At 42.0% G+C, this 20,634-nt stretch overlaps 1 protein-coding gene across 5 annotated transcripts in view; it reads right to left on the reverse strand.

The window, feature by feature from the left end:
* Window positions 1-15,746, reverse strand: part of ZEB1 (zinc finger E-box binding homeobox 1) — a 122,686-nt gene extending 106,940 nt beyond the window's left edge. For 3 of the 5 annotated variants that reach the window (XM_059818558.1, XM_059818556.1, XM_059818557.1), the window contains exon 1: window positions 15,683-15,740. In XM_059818558.1, the coding sequence (XP_059674541.1) occupies window positions 15,683-15,740 (58 nt within the window). Of the gene's footprint in view, window positions 1-15,682 lie in introns of all 5 variants that reach the window. The other 2 variants (XM_059818559.1, XM_059818560.1) reach the window with 2 other exon arrangements.
* Window positions 15,747-20,634: the final 4,888 nt, after the last annotated feature.

Genomic DNA, 20,634 nt, shown 5'->3' on the forward strand with positions numbered 1-20,634 from the left:
TCAGTAGCATCCAAGGCAGTAATATCAACATGCTTTCGGCTGTGTGGCTTTCCAGAACACCCTTATGAATAAAAAGGAATAAAAAGGAAATCTAAGGGCAAGCACATGTGAATGAATCTGAAAGATTTTGAACACATGCCTCCTCCAAAACAGAGCTTGACACTCCTTGTTCTCATATACTACAAGCTGATTTGCTGAGGATTACACTTCAGATTTTGCAAGTTACCCAAATTAAAGAGTTCCTGACTGTAACAGACTGTGTCCATTGAAGTACTCTGCAATAGCCACATAGGTTTTGCAGAATTGCTCCAAGAAACCTAAACCACCTATTATTACAGCAGAGATAATCATAAGCCTTATTTAAGCTCAAAAACATCAATTTGGCTATTCTGGTAGCGGTTTTTCCCCTTCTCTAAAATAGCCTTGCTTGAAAGGGGAGGAGGAGGAAGAAAGGAGATGAAAATACACTGTAGCTCTGCATATCTTAAAATCTTGAAGTTCTTGGACAGCTAGATGAGATAGCATGACAGGGTTCACTGCGTCATCCAGGAGGGAGAGCAACATTGTACTGACACCTTTAACTTCTCATAAGAACTACTCTATTCTAGGATAAGGAAAAACATGAGGCTTTTCAACATTTGTCTCAGAAGCACGTCTAAGAGACTCTTCTTCCTATTCACAGAAAAGAAATCCCACAAAACTGGAGTCACCAGGATTCACATAGGGCCTACAACACGGAAAAGATGACAACAAACAGTATCTCAGTCAGATAACAAAAACACATACTCTAATTCTCCTACTGCAGAAACAAACTTCTGTTCTACTTATGGAAAACAGCAGACAAATAAAACGGAGGTAACTACATGGTTCTGTGCTGAACTAGGGAGCAACAGCAAATCACTGTAAAACCTATGAGCTTCCACATGTTAACAGCACTGCGTTTGTCAAAGCTTAAGGCAAGGGTTGGCCATCAGGGTTCACGAAAGCAAAACTGGGGCAAGATACAAGAATGCATCTTCCAGGCTTGTATTCTCCAGGCATCTCATTTTGCGTCAAGCATTGCACCTTTGTTTGTACACGGCCTTCTGTAATTTCATAGTTTATACATTAGATGCTTTAACAGAGAAGACATTAAGATCTTGCCTCCTTCTCCTCGCTACAATCAGCAAACAAAAGACAATTTGTCCACAGGAAGTTTTAAAAACATTGTACTTTGAGTTAAATCTAGTGATAAATACTCTGAATCGGTTACCTTTTAAACCTGAAAATACCAATTTCCAGGTTTGAGACTTCTCCCCCATGCCCCCTGAGGCACTCCATAGCTCTGTGGCTGGTGGCCATAATTATGGTGTCCTATCAGGATTCTAACTTTGCTACGCTAGTACTTGCCAACAAGAAATGACAAAGCTATCTTAAGTTATCAATCCAAAGCTGTAAAAATTGAAAGATAATCTTGTTTATTAGTACTAGGACTATGTTTTACTAGTGTATTCTTAAACACAGAATCTCAACCACACTAGTTAACTAAACGTTTATTTTAAAACTAGCAGGTAGAGATCCAGCTAAAGTTCTCAAAAATTCCTGGTTGCAGTGAATTTGTCTGAAAGGGATATTTGGAAATGGCCTACAGCTTGGTCAGACAGACTGACATACTATATCACTTGCCACTGATTAAGAGCAATCATGCAACTTTTGGAAGCAAGAACAGTAAGTTTCCCCCCCTCATGGTATACCCCGTAACAAGACTTGTTTTATGAGCGTTTGGAATAATTTAGCACAGATACTTTCATACCTGCAAACTTTCCTCATACATGGTATTCAAACCAGCTACTCCTCTGTTGTAGCCTAAATACCATAGAAAACAGCAAGTAAAACTATTTGCCAGAAAAAAAAAATTCTTTATTACGTAAATACCTTTAAGATAACAAAAAACCAGTATTGCCTATGTTTCCTTCTGGTTAAGTGAAGCTGAGCTTTCAACTATTTTACGACTCTCTCTTCAGTATTCTGCAACTTCCCAAATCTGTCCTGAAAACCAACCATGACACAACACTGTAGCCATGTCAGACCAGGTCAGTCCGAAGCAGCAATACCTTTCTCAGTATGATGTGTGATTTTTATAATCATGTAAAAGACTAGAATAGTTTTAAGAGTTTTTTTTATTCATGTTCATAAATGCAACTTCCCTAAGCTGCATTAACATGAAACATACTTCTTTCAGTAGTGCCAATTAAGTCACAGATGTTGAAAGATTTGTAAAATATGTAGCTACCTCCTTCCCCAATCAGAGAGTTCACTTTCTTATTTTTACTCAAATGTTTTTGCATTAGCTACCAGTGACTACCTCCCTTTCCACCTGTGACTGCAGAAACTAGTGGCTTCCTACTGTAAACCACAGCAATCTATGGGGCAAGGAAAGAGGAGAAAAACCCCACAGATTCTCTCTTAATAAACTAGCTTGGAATGTATTTTAGTTGTCACCATCTACAGACTACCCACTGTTTGAAATAGTTAACTAAGTTTTTGTTTTGTCACCAGCTTCCTTCATAAGCAGCTATGGTCTTCAGCACCATAAAAAGCTCATATGATCACAGAAACAATTCTGAACTGAAAAACAAAAATGCATGTAAAGTCAATTAATACTGCTGTCAAGGGAGCAGCATCTGTGGAGCTCTGGTATAATCAGTCTCAAAAAAATCACTCTCAGTTGTTCCCTTTTTCCTTAGGGGCTGAGAGGGGAAGAATGGAATGTTATTGGGTGAGAGGAAGGGAGAGAAAGAAGTACACACAAAGTACACGTTTTGAGGAAGGATCTTCCCTTAAGGAAAATCAATTCAAGAGACTGGGGAAGAGTTGGTGCATAAAGTATAGCTAAAAGATCTTCAACAGACATGGTCCATATAACAGATGGAATATAGGTCCAGAACAGCCACAATGAGACCCGGCAGTAGCTGACAGAATGAGAAAAATAACACAAAGGTTACTCAAACGGTATTCCCACTTTATTTATTGCAAGTTGTAATTTGTACATTTTGCTGCTAAAGCATAGGTTTCCAGAGTCCACTTAGGTTGTATCCAGAGTGACATATTGAACAGACTCCAGCAAGAGAGACAGACTAAAACAAGTATCAGCCAACAGGTTTCTTTAAAATTGAGCATTTCAGGACAAGTTTTGCATGCTTTAACAATTCATCCACATTCCATATACCAAGCTGTTTTAATGTTGACTTGCCAGTTAGTTTGGAAGCCCATGTTTATCAGAAGCTGTCTTCATTTCCCAAGCAGATGCAATCCAGGAAGATCCTCCTTTAGCATAACTGAAAGTAGTGCACCTTTTTTTTGGCGGGGAGGGCACCTTTTAGAGCTTGCATGCCATAAAACAAACAAACAAAAAATATCTTCTTGAAAGCTGTAACTGAAAGTTGGGAGGGCAAAAGCAGCCACTACTGCTTATGGACACAGTAAACTGTAGACAATCGAGAGGGTTTTTTTGAACACCAGATTCTTATAGTGGTTAAGTATAGCTGTCAAAAACCTTGATGGGAATCCTAGTTACTTTTCCTGCTACTGTGCTTCTGCACACAGACTTGTGCCTCTGCTTGATCCAGCTCACTACAGCTTTATATTTTATATGCTCCTCCAACATCTGGATTCCCTCCGTCTCAGTCACCCATGTTTCTGGCCAATTTCCTTCAAATCTGTATTAGCACATCTTCCAAAAGACTTAAACCCAACACACTTCTGCAGGCCAGACTATGTAATCCTGTAACTAATTAAAACACTAGAAATAAAAAACTGAAGAAAAAAATAATACACCTGCATGTTGAAAATGAAACTGAGCCGTCATGCTATTACTCCCTTCCTTCCCCCACACATATATAGCAATCAGGAATAGCAAGTAGTACATCATCCATTTAGCTCATCAGTATTTTCCTGCTAGAAGGATTTCAGCACTACTCTGTAAAGCACCTAGGAATACTTTTGACAGTTTAAAAAAATTAAGTTTATTTCACACACACTAACATGACCATAAACCTAAGGCTACTCTCTCCATCTCCCCAGTAAAGATATCCTCCATGGTGGGCTTGTCATTTTTTGCTTTATAATGGAGTCATTTTATTGTATGCAAGAAGCCTCAGGCATTTTGTGCAGCCCATTACTCCTTGCTGCCCAGATTCAGATGGCTAATCTGCTATCAGCCAGAAGCTTGACAGACAAAAGGAAAAGGCAGGAAAACAGCACACATGGTTGCGCATGTGCACACACGCTTCAGCTACAAAGTGTTTCGACAGTAGACCCCAGAACCAACACAGCACACATTTGATTGCAGTCCTACTTAATGCTTCTGTGGCTGAAGGAAGACATATGAGTTCTTTAAAGGTAGATAGGCTGGGAAGACATTAAAAAAAAAAGCTTAATTAGAATGCCTATTAAGATACATTAAGGCACAAACCTGGAAGGCTTTACTCAGTAAGTGAGCATCCTGGAACTTGAAAAGTCACAAACATCTCTCTATTCTGAGGATTTGCTATGTAAGACCTTCAAAATGCTTAGAAAACATTGGCAAAAGTTAGAAAGATTAAATAAGGGCTAAATATAAGTAATTGTAAACTATTAGAACAAGACATTTGGCAAGTTTTCAGTTTTGGCACTTCCGTCCTCTTACCTGCTCAGAAAAGAACTCAGATTTTTTAAAAAAAAAAAGTTGTATATTCTCTCCTATATCCCAAACTATTGTGACACCATACATACGCAAAACCAAATGCAGTGAAATTATTTGCATATCATACTGCATAACAAGGAGCTTTTAATTTTTTTTTTTTTTAAAGAGATTGGGCTAATTAAATGGAGAAGGCTTGCCACTTCGTATCAAAACAAAGAAAATGCCCATATTTGGTGGAGTTCTTCACTACCTTAGTTATCTTGTTTCTGAAGAAAAGCATCTCAGCAGAGTCACAGACAGTACTGGCAAAAATACTTTTTGAACACCAGATCTACAGGCAACAGTTTGCATCAAACACCTCGAAAGGATTTTCTGTTAGGATCATAAACCTCTGTTGTCTGTCATGATTTTTATTCAGCAAAGTCTGTTTGTATCCTTTGCAGCTGGAAAGCTAAAATTGTCCCTCTTGTGCGAACTGGCTTAGCTCACAGAAACAGAAAGTCTGCCACTAGTTTTAGTCACTCCCATGCTGAGATACAAACCTTGCTCATCCTTTTAAGAAGTCCCTCTCCATCATGTAACTACCACTTCAGCTATGCAGGCTGATCCCTGAAGGCATGATTAATCATGTGATGAAATACAGAAAACTATGGCATGTTATACTGCATTATGTGTCACTGGAACTATTTCCCTTTTCCTGTACTACCAACTACCAATTCAATTTTGCTTCTCATTTCTGTTTAAGTTATTATTCCACTTTAGTGCAGAAAGTCTCCCAGCATTTTGATTGCAATATAGAACTGATTCTATCTTACTTCCACTATTTGTTGTAAGACATATTTAGGGTTTCAGGAATACAGTATGTCAGTCAATTTAAAATCTGGAAAAAATATAAGGTAAGCCCTTCCATGAAGAGCAGACGTTGTCAGAATAGTCTTTTACATAGAATTAGTCTCTGTGGGTTTAGTATCATTACAACACTGTTATGAATGACAGAAGTTTACCTTGTGTTACTACAGGGAGCATTCAAACCAGCCTAATAGATTAAATTATTGTATATAATAACTATACTTACGTACTTCTACAAAACAAATTTCTATTGTAAAGGCAAATTCACTCTCAGCACTCAGTAGCTAGACAGTTATCAAAATAGCTTATTATAACAAGTCATCCAACAGTCCGCTCCTATCTGAAATTTGAAGTTGGCAAGAACAGTGTTTTCTTGTTGACTTTGAGTCATAGAAGTTCTGAAATCCCCTGTGAGTCTTGTCCTGCAGGACAAGTACTTCTCTCCTTCTGTGGCCATCTGCAACACCTCCTCAACAGCAGCACCATCCCTGGTGGTACTCTTCAACCTTATCTTTCTCTCCCACATGTACAAGGTAAGAGGGGAAAAAAATACTACATTTGCATATGTAATTATGGTGTAGCTCAGCAGTGAACAAAAAATTACTGGAAGTTGAGAACAGATATGCCCGATGACCACACCTTAGTTTTTCAAATGAAAACGCTTTGCAAGGAAGGGGAAGGGACAGCAGCAGGGAAGGAAGCCGGTCATTACAGCTCCAAATCTGCTTCAAAGTCTTATTCACCACCTCATGCTCTTTGCGGGGCCAACTGTACCTAGATCCTTCCTGTGAACAATAACATAAGAATGAATCCAGTAGTATGTAACTAGTTCTATTTCACTTCAATTTACCAAATAGCTGTACCAGGAATACTAGGAAAAAAAAGGAAAGGCTATGGAAAGACATAAACAAAACAGGACAGAAGAATAAACAGATTACAGATTCTGAATAGTACCTCCTTTTCCAGTCTAGAACTTCACATGACTTACAGTAGACAGCATACAGGAACTTAAGAGAAAGAATAAAAAGGACTAGAAGGTGGGAAGAAAGAAAACCCCATGCGTACCTGAAAGGACACAGGAGAAATCCCTCAAAGCATTGAGGAAAACTGTTTAAAAACAAGTGTACTTAGGAAAAAAAGGACAACTCATCTCCCTTATGTTTTTGGCCATTAAGAAAAGTTATGTTAGATTGGGGGATGGGGAAGGTGTTAGGAAAACAAATAAAAACCCAACCTGCTTCTTCAGGTCAAATCTACAGTTTAGCAAAAAGCAACCTAATCGCTGTAATTAAGGTCTGATTTTTCTTTCTTTAGTTTGTACTTTTTCAGATGGAATAGATTTCCCCAGGCCTTTTTCAATCATGCCACATTTGTGATGTTTTCTAATTTCATTTTGCTTTCTCCCATGTACACTCTGTGGACAGATGTCTCTACAAAATGGAACAGTGGAACGGAAAACTGTCCTCAGTGTCTGTCAGTTGTCTGTCAGACAGAATTTGAAAAGGGATGTTTGCTGAAATAATGGAAACATTTCATATCACAATAATTGAAGGTGCTCCCTAGCGTCACTGGCCCAAGTAGCATTTGATCCTAATGAGGATAGGCACCCTAGTTCGTAGGTAAAAATACTCTTACTACCACATCAGGCTCTTAACCCCTTTATTTCAATTGTTGTCCATGAAAGTCACTCTCAGGATCACGGTGAAAGGCCAAGTTTGTAATCCATTTATCTCCAGTGCTCTTGCCAGCTCCTTCAATGTACCTGATCTAACACTTGACTTGTAAGAAGCTAAAAAACAGAAGAGCTTGCAGAAAGACAGAGGATATCTGCATCAAATCCAAAAACATACTTAAAAGAAGTACATAAGAGACAGTCAAGGAAGAGAGTTATTTCTTTTCCTTCTGATACACTCCAATATCATAGGGGGTTCTTAGTGTTTAAAGAAGTAATTTTACATGTCCTTTCGCTCAAGAAGGACCGCTACTCGTACTTACAGATCCTAATTGGATAGGGTGGAATGTCATCTCAGCACAGGATAGAATTTATCTTCTTTACTCTCTCCTCAGTCATAATTGAACCCCCTAACACATCCGGAAGAATACATTCATCATTAGACATGTTCATTTGCTTTACATAGTTCTCCAAAAATAGGATAGATGGAACACACTGAAGGCAGAGCAATGAAGGAGATGCTACCAAACAGAAAACAAACATTTGTAAGGGAAGCAACAAAGGATGCCAGTTTTCAGGTTTTAACCTTTGGGTGACAGCAGTTGTTAACAAAACTGCTTTGCAACAACAGGGGTAAAGTCCTCACATCAAGGAGACTGTGACAGCTGGGAATGACAGCTGAAAAGGAGAGAACTGAAACAGGCTGCTTTCAAACAGTACTGACTTCTCAAAGATGAGAAAGCATATTTTTAGTTAACTTCTGTTGCTCTGAAAAAGCATGTTAAAATAAAAGATACAGTTACAGTAATGGCATCAGAAACAAGCACAGAGTGAGGCAGAGTAAAAAAGCCTCCTTTCTTCCCTATTTGGGGTTCCTTTGGGGACAAGTGTACAAGTCTAAAGAACCCTGGTTAATATGTTCAGCACTAATCAACTGCAACATTTGAATCACTGCCCGGCTGCTCCACACGTAAAGATACAAACTTAACAAATTTCTTCTTTCTGCTCTACCACCACCTATCCTCCTAACACATGAATGTAAGGTGTCGGGTACTCACACAAGGAATTGGATGTACAGGCCCAGATACAGGCAGAGAAAACTCAGTACGTATATTTTTACTGCCTGAAAGGTGCTTACATACTGTGGTGATGGGGGTAGTATTTTTCTCAGGACTACTGAAATAAATTTATAAAGCTATGCTGCATTTAACTGTAGTCAGTATTTTATCCATCAAGTCTCACTCTTCTTGACTGGGCTTCCCATTTTCCTCAACAGCCACATTGGAATTCTACTTATCTATGCAAGAAAGGGACAAATAGATTATTAAATAAACAAACTGAGGCTCAACACAAAAGGAAAACTGAAAATAACCCTAGTCCTTCTTTAAAAGAGGAGGGCAAGCAAAGATTGAAAAGCTACAACTGTGAACAGTTTTTAAAAATATCAAACTTCTGTTACTCTTTCCAATAATTTAAAATAAGATGCTAGGAATTAGACAGCCAGAAAAGCAAACCAAGACTGTGAGAAATACCTGTGCACTTGACAACTAGCTCAAGAAATTGACTTGAACAGAATATCAGAGGCAATGGCTTAATGAGAGGTTTAAAAATCTTGACAACGTAACATGGAAGCAGGAAGCATTACAGAAAACTACACACACAAAACTCCCTATGGAATCCCCCAACAATTCCAGTGTTTCAAGGCATCATCTAGTCAACTGAGGTCAAAGCTATTTCCCACTGTGATCTTCTCATGCAGCCAACCAGGGACCGGATCCATTGCTCCCTGGAAGGTCACCAAGGTGCATCAGAAATAAGGTATCAGACCTTCAGTGATAAGCAGACTACTCCCTTCCTTAATTCTGTCCTCCCTCCTTCCCACGCGTGCTCTTTGCCTCACCCATGCACCCCTGCCCACTCTGCTCTCCATGGTGTGCTTGGGTTTTTTGCCTTTTTTTTTTAATTATTAAAGATTTCAAGCAGCATTTCCCGCAACAAGAAAGAGTCCCTGTCATAACTGATCTATTGCACTGCCTTGTGACTAGAGCTAACCACACATCTTCACTAATGAAGATACCAGACTGCTCTCCACAGCTGCCTTGCCCCTAGCTGCCCAGGCCCCCCAGGCAGGAACAGCACCCACCTGCACCCATAGCTACTTCCCACATGGCTCCACCTTAGCAGCAGCAACCGCCCCTGTGACAAGCGGTAGCAGTGGTAAAACCTAGACTTGGCATGCATTTGTCCCAGTCAAGTAGACTTTCCAGGCCTGACATTTATTTATGCCTTTCTGGGTAATTTTTGTTTTAAGGAGGACTTACGCTTTTTCATTTCAAATCATTTTCAAATATTAGCAATACCAGCCACATGCTGAGACTCCTCTTTAGTCATTACTGTCCCAACAAAACCAACACCCAATTAAATCACCTCTGCCCAGATGTTAAACTCTAAGAAAACAGTCTTATAAACACCCCACACATGGGAGTAGGGATGTTGATGTTAACAGTGTAGGTCTTAAGCCAATTCCCTCCTGTTGTGTTTTACATTTGTCTGTCTACACATCATTGAACTTAAATTTTGGGAATACAAAAAACATTGGAAGACAAAATTCTGCTTCTCTGGCACATCATTGCATCAACATTGACTACTCAGACAGGAAACATCACCAGTGAAGATACTATCTTAATACCATCTAAAAATGACTAAAAAGAAAATTGAGTTTTGCATATTGCCACTTTTTTGCTGACAGTAGAAGTATTTCAAGACAATAAATATGAAAGAGTTCAAATACTTAAACTGAAAGGAACAGTAACTGCTAAACGATCTGTTCTTTCTCTTTAAGGCTCCAGATCAAGCCAAGTGGAAGGGTAGTCCCAAGGATTAAAAATGGATTGAGACTCTGTCTTGCTATGGACTTCCTGTGTGACCTTGGGTAAGTCACTTGAGAATTTAGTTCTCAAAAATAACAGGCCTATTACAGCTGTCAGAATGAAGCACCAAAGTTTGAGACCACAGATGCAAGCCAGGTCCTGCTGACTTGCCCATAACAGAGAAGATCCTACCTGGTGAGCCCATTTGAAGAATGTTGGCAAGTATGACCAGAACTTCAGGAATATTGATATTAAGCACTTGGAAGTTCATCTGGGACTATACTTATAGAATTGGTATGAAAGCCTACATAAAACCAGAATTACTTCCATTTCTCAAGCTCTTGTTTTGTGTATTTGTGTGAAACCTATCACGAGTAGAATCTTTATGATCTCCAGAGATGCGGCATGTACTGTTAAATATTGGATTTACAGGCAACAAAGCACACCGTATTCTAAGCAGCTTGCAATATCAATTAGATTTTTTGAAATTACTACAAACAGCTAATGAGTTGAAAGCAATGAGCTTATATTTTTGGTAAATAATAATGACTGAATTTAGAAGTAGGGATTCTTAAGAGCCATTTGGCTAGATACTGTAGTTCCAGCAGTTTCCCTACAATCGAGAACAGTTGCTCAAAAATCAGTTAAAACACAAACAAGCAAAAAACCCACAGCCCAAGCTTCACAGATGTTGACTTTATTTCTTTAACATAGTAATAGAGTCCCATGCATGTTAAAAATGTCTGCCATCCCTCGCTGGCATTTTAAACCCTATTAAAACAGATGTTTCCACATGAAGAAAGGCATTGCACTGTTATTTTTATTTTAGTTTACTCCAGCCTCTCCGCCCTCACCATAAAACTTCTACAAGAAGAAATGACAGGTTAATACCACCACCTGACTGCCAGCGGGGAAGGAGGCAGAGGACAGCTGTAGAACCCCTTCCCCCTGCACTGCCGACAGAGGAGCTCGCTTATAGAGAGGAAGAGCCTAACTGAAGACAGTCACACTGATATTAACGGGGCCTGTAATAAAGCCCGAAGTCGACAGAAAGACTCAGTGGGGAGAGATATCTGATATAACAGAAAACGTTCAACAGAACATTTGGGCTGAGTTCACCGAAGTCAAATCATCACACTTTTAACTAAAAAGTTTAATCTGAATGACTTCTACGATAAGGAAGCCCACGTCAGAGGGAAAGTTTCATCTACTCGCTACTTTTCATCCACTGTTTCAGCAGCATGTTTACCAGAGTGCTATAAACAAGGAAAACTGTTTCAGGCAACTAATCACCTTAAAAAACCCTGCCTCAGGTAGCTAATTACCTTAAACCACCCTGCTTCTCAACTATTAAAATAACAAGCACTGATTACTGAGAGAAAAGTGAAGAGATAATGACATTTTTAAGCGCATTCCCATTATATTTCAGTAGGTAACAATAAAACAGAAGTATTGCTTGCTTATATGAGAGAAGATTTCCCCGGACTCAAACAGTTAATTCAGTTGTCCATGTAGACCTGTTCACTGTGCCTGGAATTTTAACTTGGGCTACATTCCTCAATTCCCAAATTGCAAATTTAAATTAATGCTGGAGTGAAAACATGATATCTAGTGAGAAAGAAAGGAAGGAGGGCAAGAGAAGAAAGGCACGACAAGGAATGTTGTATCCCAAGCGTCACTAACACCTGACATCCTGCCAGTAGTTAACACCTTGCAGCTAACAGAAACACGCCATGATTCTGCCTTATTATTCAAAGGCATTTATGATCTTCTTACAGTCCTTAGCTTTGTTACAAAACTTTATATGAAATTATTATCTAATAAAAATAAAAAGAGAGGAAATCCAACTGTAAAAGCAACTGAAATAATAGCACTCTAACTAAAGTCAGTCTACAGAACCTTTTAGTAATAAACCCACTGTTACCAGGCGGTAAAAAAAAAAAAAAAGCCTGCCTCCTACCCTCTCCTCACATATACCTGACAGCATGCAGAATTTACTCAGTTTCATACATTCTTCTTTTTACCATTAAATATGCATCTGAAGACCTGAGGGCATACTTACATTATTTTCAGAACATCAATATAAAAGGTTGATATCTTTTTAACCCTCTAGTAAGGGAAGTTTTAAATGTTTTGCTTGGTTTACTTGTCTCTCAGCACTGCTGAAGAACAAGATGTGTTACTTTTATTTTTGCTGTTTAATAAGAATTAAGACAATCCTGTAATATATATGAGATGCTAAGAAAGCAACTAATCCTGATCCTGCAAGCCAACTCAAAATAAGAAAACCTTTGCTGACACTGAATCTATTTAAAGTCCACACAGGACTCGCATAGTGTGTCAATGCAGATGACTTGCAAAAATCACATCCCTCTTTTCTCTATCAAAAGAGGGGGAGAAGGGGAAAAGGTAGACAGGAAGAGAGACTCCCAACTAGTGCTATGCTCCTGCTTTATCAGAATGGTGCTATCGTCCCAACACTTCACTAACTCCTCTGCTGTAGCAGATGTTTTCGTATACTGGACAGAAGTAAGGACAATGACACAGGATAGTTTTCTTCAGGTACGAAGAGCCAGATTTTCATCGAAGTGGAGGTTTTAATGGCAGCACCAATCTGCTCTTTTGCTGATCTCCTGTAGGGGCCAATAAACAAGGTAGAAAAGGAACCAGCTCTAGAGTTAAGACGACTGTCTTTCCAGCTACAGTTAATGCATCACGATGGCAGCTGTAAGTTCTGGCTCCCAAACACAGAGAGAGGGAAAAAAAAAAAAAAACAAACCACGAAACAAAAGTTTACAGTACAAGGATAGCTGTGTAAGTTTATCAACAGATAAACAGGAGGGAAGTTTACAGTATAACAACTCTATGCCATAGCCCATTATTATTAATTGGTACACTGGATGTCAAGTGCAATCTCTCTCTCTGATAATCTCACATTCTGTGGGGAAGTGGGAGAAAAATGTAACTGGAACAGCATAAAATTGATTTAGTGTATACTATGAACACGCCAGCTGCTGAAGCATCTCCTGTATGCTGATCTCTCATTAACAGAAGATATTCACCTATAAGAGCAAAGTGCACTTAGAGATCTAGAAGAAAAACAAGTCTCACACCTATTTAAGAGGTTAAAGGGTTAACATTTTTCTAGCCATTTTCTTTAGTAAACATTTGCAAGTCAAACAAAAACCCACTGCTGAGAAATCTCTATTATCCAGAATCTATTATCTAACCAATCCTGATGCTTCAATGCACAATGACTTAAGTTGGTTTTAATTCCTAAAAAAAAGGAACCCAAACCAGCCTAAACCAAAACATACTACAGTTCTACCTTGCAGAACTAGTTGATAAAGATTCAGGCTTTTTGTAATAAAATGGGTGCAGTGACAAGGTCCAAAAGTGATGAAGATGAAAGATACCTGGAATGATACCACGTCTTATACACCTTTTGTTTTCTGCGAGTGATACATGCTGCAGACAAAACGTTTTGTGCTGAACAGCCTCAAATCTGGTTTTCTAATATTAAGCACAAAGGAAAAACACTGACAGCAAGCGTGGTAAATAAATCCCTCCCTTGAGAACGAAAGCAGCAGACAGGAGGGGGCTGACATGCATGCAGGAGAAAACTAAACACCATCTTTTTTTCTACCTGCACAAGTTGCCATTTGCTGCAGCGATCAAGAATCTCTTTTCCTCCGTCGATTTCAAAAGCTAGGTTTTCAGAAAATTTCTCTCTCAAGTCATCTGTTGATATGCTCTAAGAGTATGATATTCATATCACTGGATCTTTAAGAGAAAAATCCATTTTCTTTCCTGTTCAGGTAAACATGTTTACAGCTCCTGCACAGACGCTGGGTGGTTCAGACTCACATGTCACACACATGTCGTCAGCAACAAGAAAAGCCCCTTTCTCTGATCATCAACATTTTTAATAAGGTAAAGAGAAAAGCACTTTCCAAACTTACCTTTAGCACAGCCAAATCACGAGCTAAGCCTAAATATTTACACTAGGACAAGGAATTAATAACGTGAGCGTGCAAACAAAAATACTTGCTAGAAAACGCACACAGCAAAAATAGGAAAACCCTCCCAAGTTCAGAGCAATCAAATCAACTCGGTAGCCCCTGGAAAGGCCGTTATTTATCACCACGTTACGCCCGAAACAGTCAGGATTAGAGAGGAGAAGCACCGATCGTGACTCTGATCTATTTCGGAGACCGCTCACTGCATATGAAAACATCTCGGATCGCAGGCGAAAGCCTTTCTATCTGTGACCCTGCACAGGAAATGCCACATAAAACCTAAAATTGCCAAGGAAGGTTACAAAATCTCCTGCTTTACACCCTATTGCGAAGAGTCGCTACGAGAACCGAACTACTTCTCCATTTTCCAGAAAATAAGTACAGAGTGGGTGTTACAAGCGTTTATTCCCCCCGCCGTGTACCTTCCAAATACATCTTAAAGTAGCACGTACCAAAGGGGAAAAAAAAAAAACCCAAGCCCACAGCAGCCCTTAAGTCCGAAACGTAAATGTAATTCCTTATATAGACTGCAGCAGTCGGTCACACACGCACGGAGAGCGGAGCGGGGGCCCCCGGCCAAACCGTTACCACCCATTATTATACAAACAGGTACCTCCGAAGCCAGAGGGAAGGGAAGAAACTTCACCGCCCGCCCCCGCCGCCCGGGAGCAGCCCTCCCTTCCCCACCGCTCCGGCGGGACCCGGGGCGGGGAGGCAGCGCGGCCGCGGGGCGCCGCCGGGGACCAACTCTCGGCGGGGAGGAGGCGGCGAAAGCGGCGAAAGCGGAGAGCGGGCGGCGGGGGCGCCGGCCCCCTCCCGCCGGCCCGGGGCGGCCGCGCCGCGCTGCCCCCGCGCGAATCGCTGCCCGCTGCAGCGACGGAGCCTCCCCCGCCGCCGGCAGCCGCGCTCCCCGGGTGTGCCCCCCCCCCGCCCCCCGCCTTCCGCCTCCCGGTGACGGCTGGCGTCCCCCACCGCCGCCCCCCGAAAGGCGAATGCCAGCCCGCCCCGCGGCGGCGGCCGGGAGCGAGAAGCCGGCCCGCTGCCGGGCGGCCGAGGGGAACTCCGGCGGGCGGCGGAGAGGCGCTCCCGGGCGGGCGGCGGGGCGATCCCGCCCGCGGGGCCGGGGGGGAGGCGGGCGGGGAGGCCCTGCTCCGCCGGGGCGCGCAGGTAACAAGTTTCGGAGTTGGGGCTGCCGGGGCCGGCCAGGCGGCGGAGGTTCCCCCGCCGCTCCCCGCGGAGCTCGGCGTCCCCGCCCGGGCCGGAGGGCGGCGGCGCGGCCGGGGGGCCCCCCGAGCCCGCTCCCCGCAGCGGCGGCGGGGCGGTCGCGGGGCGTGTGGGGGAAGGCAGCGTGTAACGGTCCCGGACAGGCGGCGGAGTGCGGAGGCACCGCTAGGCGGAGGAGGGAGGCAGGCAGCGAGGCGAGGGAGGCACCAGGTAGCGGATATAACGGTGCGGAGGGAGCCGGGCTCCCGGCGAGGAGCGGCGGGGGAATTACTTTCGCGCCCGCCCGACCTCCCCCCTCCGCGCTCGGGACGGCTCTGCCCGGCCCCCGCCCCGGCCCCGCCGCCGCCCCAGCGCGGCCGGGCCGCTGCCCCGCGGGCTGACTGACCGTTATTGCGCCTCGGGTTCGCCTGCTTCCTGCGCTTACACCTGGGGCCATCCGCCATGATCCTCTCGCTTGTGTCTAAATGCTCCAGTCACCTCCTCCCCCGCCCTCCCCCCTCCCTCCCCTCCCCTCCCCCCCGGACCTGGTTTACGACACTGGGTGGTTTTACTTTTACATCACCTTCCTACACCTAGTGCTCGGCCGGAACCTTGTTGCCAGGGGAGACGGGCGCTTTACGGCAGGACGTTTGAACGGCGGCGGGGGAAAAGTTGCGGCCGCAGGTACCGGGAGCGGCGGCCGCCGCCGGGGGACTCGCGGTGCGGCTGCGCCGCCGCCCGGGGACCCCCGACCCACCGGGGCGTGCGCCCCCCCGACCCTCCTCCGGCGGCAGCGGGGGGGGGGGGGGGATCCTCGCGGGATGGGGCGGGCCGAGGGGGCGGGAGCCCCGGGGGCGGGGGGGCGGTGGGCACCGGCCCCCGGGGTGGCGGAGGGGGATCCCCGCCGTCGGCGCGGCCCGCGGGGTAGTTCCGCCAGCCCCGCATCGCCGCGTTGAGGGACCGGCCCGCCGCCTGCCTCCCGCCCCGGGCGGGCCGCCCCGCTGCCAGGTGCCTCCCGCCCCGCTGCCCTGCGGCCTGCTCGGCGCAAGCCACCGGCAGCCGCCCGCAGGTACAGCGGGGGCGGCCGGGCCTGGCGGGGCTGAGCCGGTGCCGGCCCAGCTCCCCCTCGCCCCCGCACCGGGCACCTGCCGCCGGCGTTGGAGCGGCGATGGGGCTGTCACCGCCGCAGGGTCCTCTCTCTCTTCCCCCGCCTCTGCAGCTTGACGCCTCCGCGGGCTCCCTTACCGTAACCCGGCCGGGGAAAAGGAGTCGGGCGGGGAGGGCAGCGCAGCGGTGTTAGCACGGGCTGATGCACATCGTGACGGTAATCTTGCGTTACAGGTCTAATCAAGAAACAAACAGCTGGACAGGAGTGATGCTCTTCTCACCATATGTGAAATCTGTCTTTCTTGGGCTTTCCTTAATCATACTTCCCGCTTTTACGAAGAGGAGAAGAGGTATAAAATTCTATGCCCTAAAAAATGAAAAGGGAAGGGAGACATTTTTCACGGATAATTCATAAGCAGCCCCGTTTGGGCTTAATAAACATATTTAATGTATTTAAAACATTACCATCAAACACTCATGCTATTTATTTATTCTTGCTTTTCACTGCAGGCAATAAAATAATTTAGTAAGTTCCCATTTGTTTCTAGGCTTTCTTATTTCCTTTTTTTTTTTCTTCTTATCCTGGGATGATTCTGTAGTATTTATAGTTCTGTGCTTCTGGGGAATTCTTTTATCCAAACAAAGTAAAATTTCAGTGAAAGCATTTCTGTTTAATGGGATACTTTTAATAAGTAATTCATACAGTACTGAGTTTGAGGCCTTTAGCTATTCTACATTGTCTCCACGTGCTATATGTTCACATGCTGTAACATATTACCTCATCTCATGGAAGCAGCATAACATGTGTCTAGAAAATGAACTACTGAACTTTGGCAGTTTGTGGAAGTACCTTGCATTTGAAGCTTCCCCAGAAGTCAATACAATCAGAAACGCTTAGAAAAGGGGTAGGGCTAAAACGGATGCAGAGTTAGGTAAAGATCTAGAGGCATTTTTTCAAAATTAATTGTACTCTAAGAAATACACATCAGTCGTGGATTTGAGTATTGACGTGAAAACAGTTGTTGCCCTTCTTCACAGGTACAAATTATTTGTCTAATATCTCTCAAAAAATGGTAAATTTAGGTGTAGTGTTTTTACGTATGTATCTTTACCCAGTGTGAATTGGTTGCTGACTTCAACAATTTAATGAGGATCTACCTGAGAGTTGTTAAAGAAGGGTAACAAATCAAACAGTACAAAGTGTTTAATGGAGTAATGGAAGTCATTTAAAAGCATTAGATTTGGTATTAGCTGGTAGTACTGAACCCCAAATACACAGGTAACTAAGAACCGCAACATGAAACCAACTACAAGATAAAAATTAATCTTGTCAGTAAAATTTAGAGTGAGTGAATTGCAAAGTTTAAGGCAGAATCTCGGTTTTGTCCTGCTTTAATAGTTCAACATCCTTGCTTGTCAAGTTTTTGTACAGGAGATACCTGTGGCTGTGAAACTGCTTGCAAACAAGGGCTTAAGGTGTTTTGGAATTCTTGGATGTTTTTATAATTCTGTGGATTAATTTAAGCAAAATATCATGTACAAGTTTTCATGCTAAGTTTTCAGTTCCTTAAAATTCGTCATGTTTTAGAAAGTAGTTGCAAAAATAAAAATAATAACATATCTGTAAATATATTTGTAGATTTGTAACAATATTCCCCTGCATGCCCACACAGAATTCCAGGCCTCTCTTTAAGCAACTTTCAAGTAGCTTATTTTCATTGAGTTTTGTCACTTTTCACCTCTGGATAAGAATTCGTGTCTCTTCATTTTGAGCAATTTATGTTTCCTAACAGAATGAGGAGAGAAACAGTCTCCTGGTGTTTGTCATTGCTCTTTTTCAAATACCCATAGTGTCTGTTTGAGCATGAGTCTCTTGAGATTTCCAGACAGCTAGGAGAAACCAGTGACAACTCTTGCTGCCCATGAGTTTCTGAAGAGCAGAACTGAAACTGGCAGGAGCATTGCTGGCTCTACACTGCTATAGTTTTGATAAATCAAAAGAGAAAAAACAAAGCAATCTTTGTATATGTTATCTTTGATACCAAGGAGGTCTAGAAACTAAAAAAGCAGAGGGTAGTGTTTTGCATCAAGTTATTGATTACCCCAATCACTATTCATTGTGGAAAGCATCTCATTCACAACCTGTAAATAGATATGTGGATGGGTTGGGGTTTTTTTGGTTGTTGTTTTTTAAATTTTGATATATTTAATGCAAGCAACTGGGCAGTTCACATCTTTGTATACAAAGTTCCCATTATTTACTGTGCTAAAAAGCATCACAATTAAGGATGCAGCCACTGTCGGTGTTTTGACCTAATACATTCTTCTCATCCTGGATCCAAAGCCACTAGTTAAAATTCCTGCTATCTTTGTAGTGTTCTGCAATATATGAGCACATTGTATCTGTAATTTAAACTGATTTGTGCTGCAATAATGAAAATTCCTGTTTTTCTTTGTGGTGCATAGCTTTCAGTCTGACTTTTCAGTCAAGGATGCAAGAATTAATTAATGTACTAATTTGCAAAAGCTCAGCAAAGCAGTATATTTTGTGCATCCTCCTAAATGTGGCAGGCTTGAGAATATGTTTCTTTAAAGGAGGAATTCTAAGACAGTGGTCATCCATAACAATTAGTTTGTCTCTAGTGACATAATTTGTGTGGGCATTTAGGCAACCTAAATAGGCATAATGTAGTCGAAATGTCAGATCACATAGCTGCTGTACTTCACCTTTTTTGAAATTTATTTCCATTGTCTGAAGACAGAAATTAAAATACTTCCATAGTCATGCTGGTGTACGGATGCTCGAAAATGAGCTAATGATTATTACAGACAGTTTTTGCCGTTTTAAAAATAGTCATGTATGTTGTGTTATGGTTTATGATCTCTTGAGTATGTATTACTAAATAAAAGCCATCAGTCCTCTGTTTGTATGCCTACTCCTTATTCATGTTTATGAAATGAAGTTTCACATCCTATGTTGAGTATTCTAGATTTAATGGTGTTCATTTAGTTGAATGAATTTAGAATTACAGTGGAAAATGACTCAGTGAATTGATTCTTGTTTCATTTCTGGTTTGTGGGGATTCTTTTTTTTTTCTGATTTTCATTAGTGAAACTTTATTTTCACTTCCTGTATTTTCTTGGAGTGTCACTTCCTAAAATTTACTTTTCAATTGATGGGGTTTTTTTCTTTTTTGGAAATAGCTTTTGCTCCTCTATAGAAACTGTAGTTGAAAGATTTACTAGGGCAACAATGACCCAAAAATACGCAGCTTGACTGCAGCTAGCTGAGGAACTAATCTTGAATAAAATGTGGATTTTAGAGATATCAACATACGGTTTCAGTGCCCTTCCAGATGGTCTTTCGATTTCTATTTTTGCTTCCAAGTGAATCTAGTAAGTTTTGAAGGTGTACCCTGGGATGTTGTACAGTCTCAAAAAATGGTAAAGCCACTTGAAATTTGCACATTCACTTAGAGCAGAGTTTGTAAATATTTATCAAGAGAAATTACCCTTTTTTCACTTTCCTCAGCTTATAATCTTTTTCTGTATCTGTACTTCACCATGAAATTATTTGTTCATTTCAAGCTTGAAACTGTGGTTCCTAATAAATTGTCGTGTCTTGCACAACTTGAGAAAGCTGTACCTGCTTGAAAGATTTAAGGATGTAAACTGCCATAGAGCATCAATGTGTACATAGCTATATATAGCTATAATGACTTGCATATATGAAACTGACTTTTCAAAAATCTTCCTTATTAAGGAAAAGTGTTTGTGAAGATCACAAAGGCCTTCAAAACCATTTTGTTTCTCTTGGTCTCCTTTTACCCTACTTGTTGCTTATTGGTTTTCTCTTGAAAGCAATTAACCTGTGCTGATACCTATGTCAGGTTGGTATGCTGTATAAAACAAACGTACGAAAACATAACCAGGACCTACAATTCCATTCTTATGCTAATTTTAACTTTAGATGTGATCTCTGTTTCAGAGCCTTCACACAAGCAAAAAATTATTTTATAAAAGGAAAAAAATTGAAAAGGTCATTCCACATTCTTCATCCAAAAGGCAAATCTTGCGTGTTCAAAATGGGATTGGAATGCAAATTTGGGTACAAGTCTTGGATTGTGAACAGCTGTGATTTTTTTTGTTTGTTTTCAAAGTACCTGGAACTTCAGTTGAGAATGTCTATTTCAATACTTCATTTTCTACTACTAGATGCAGTAGCAAAATACTGTATCAAAATATTATTTT

The sequence above is a fragment of the Gavia stellata genome, chromosome 6, assembly GCF_030936135.1.
Source record: "Gavia stellata isolate bGavSte3 chromosome 6, bGavSte3.hap2, whole genome shotgun sequence".
NCBI lineage: Eukaryota > Metazoa > Chordata > Aves > Gaviiformes > Gaviidae > Gavia > Gavia stellata.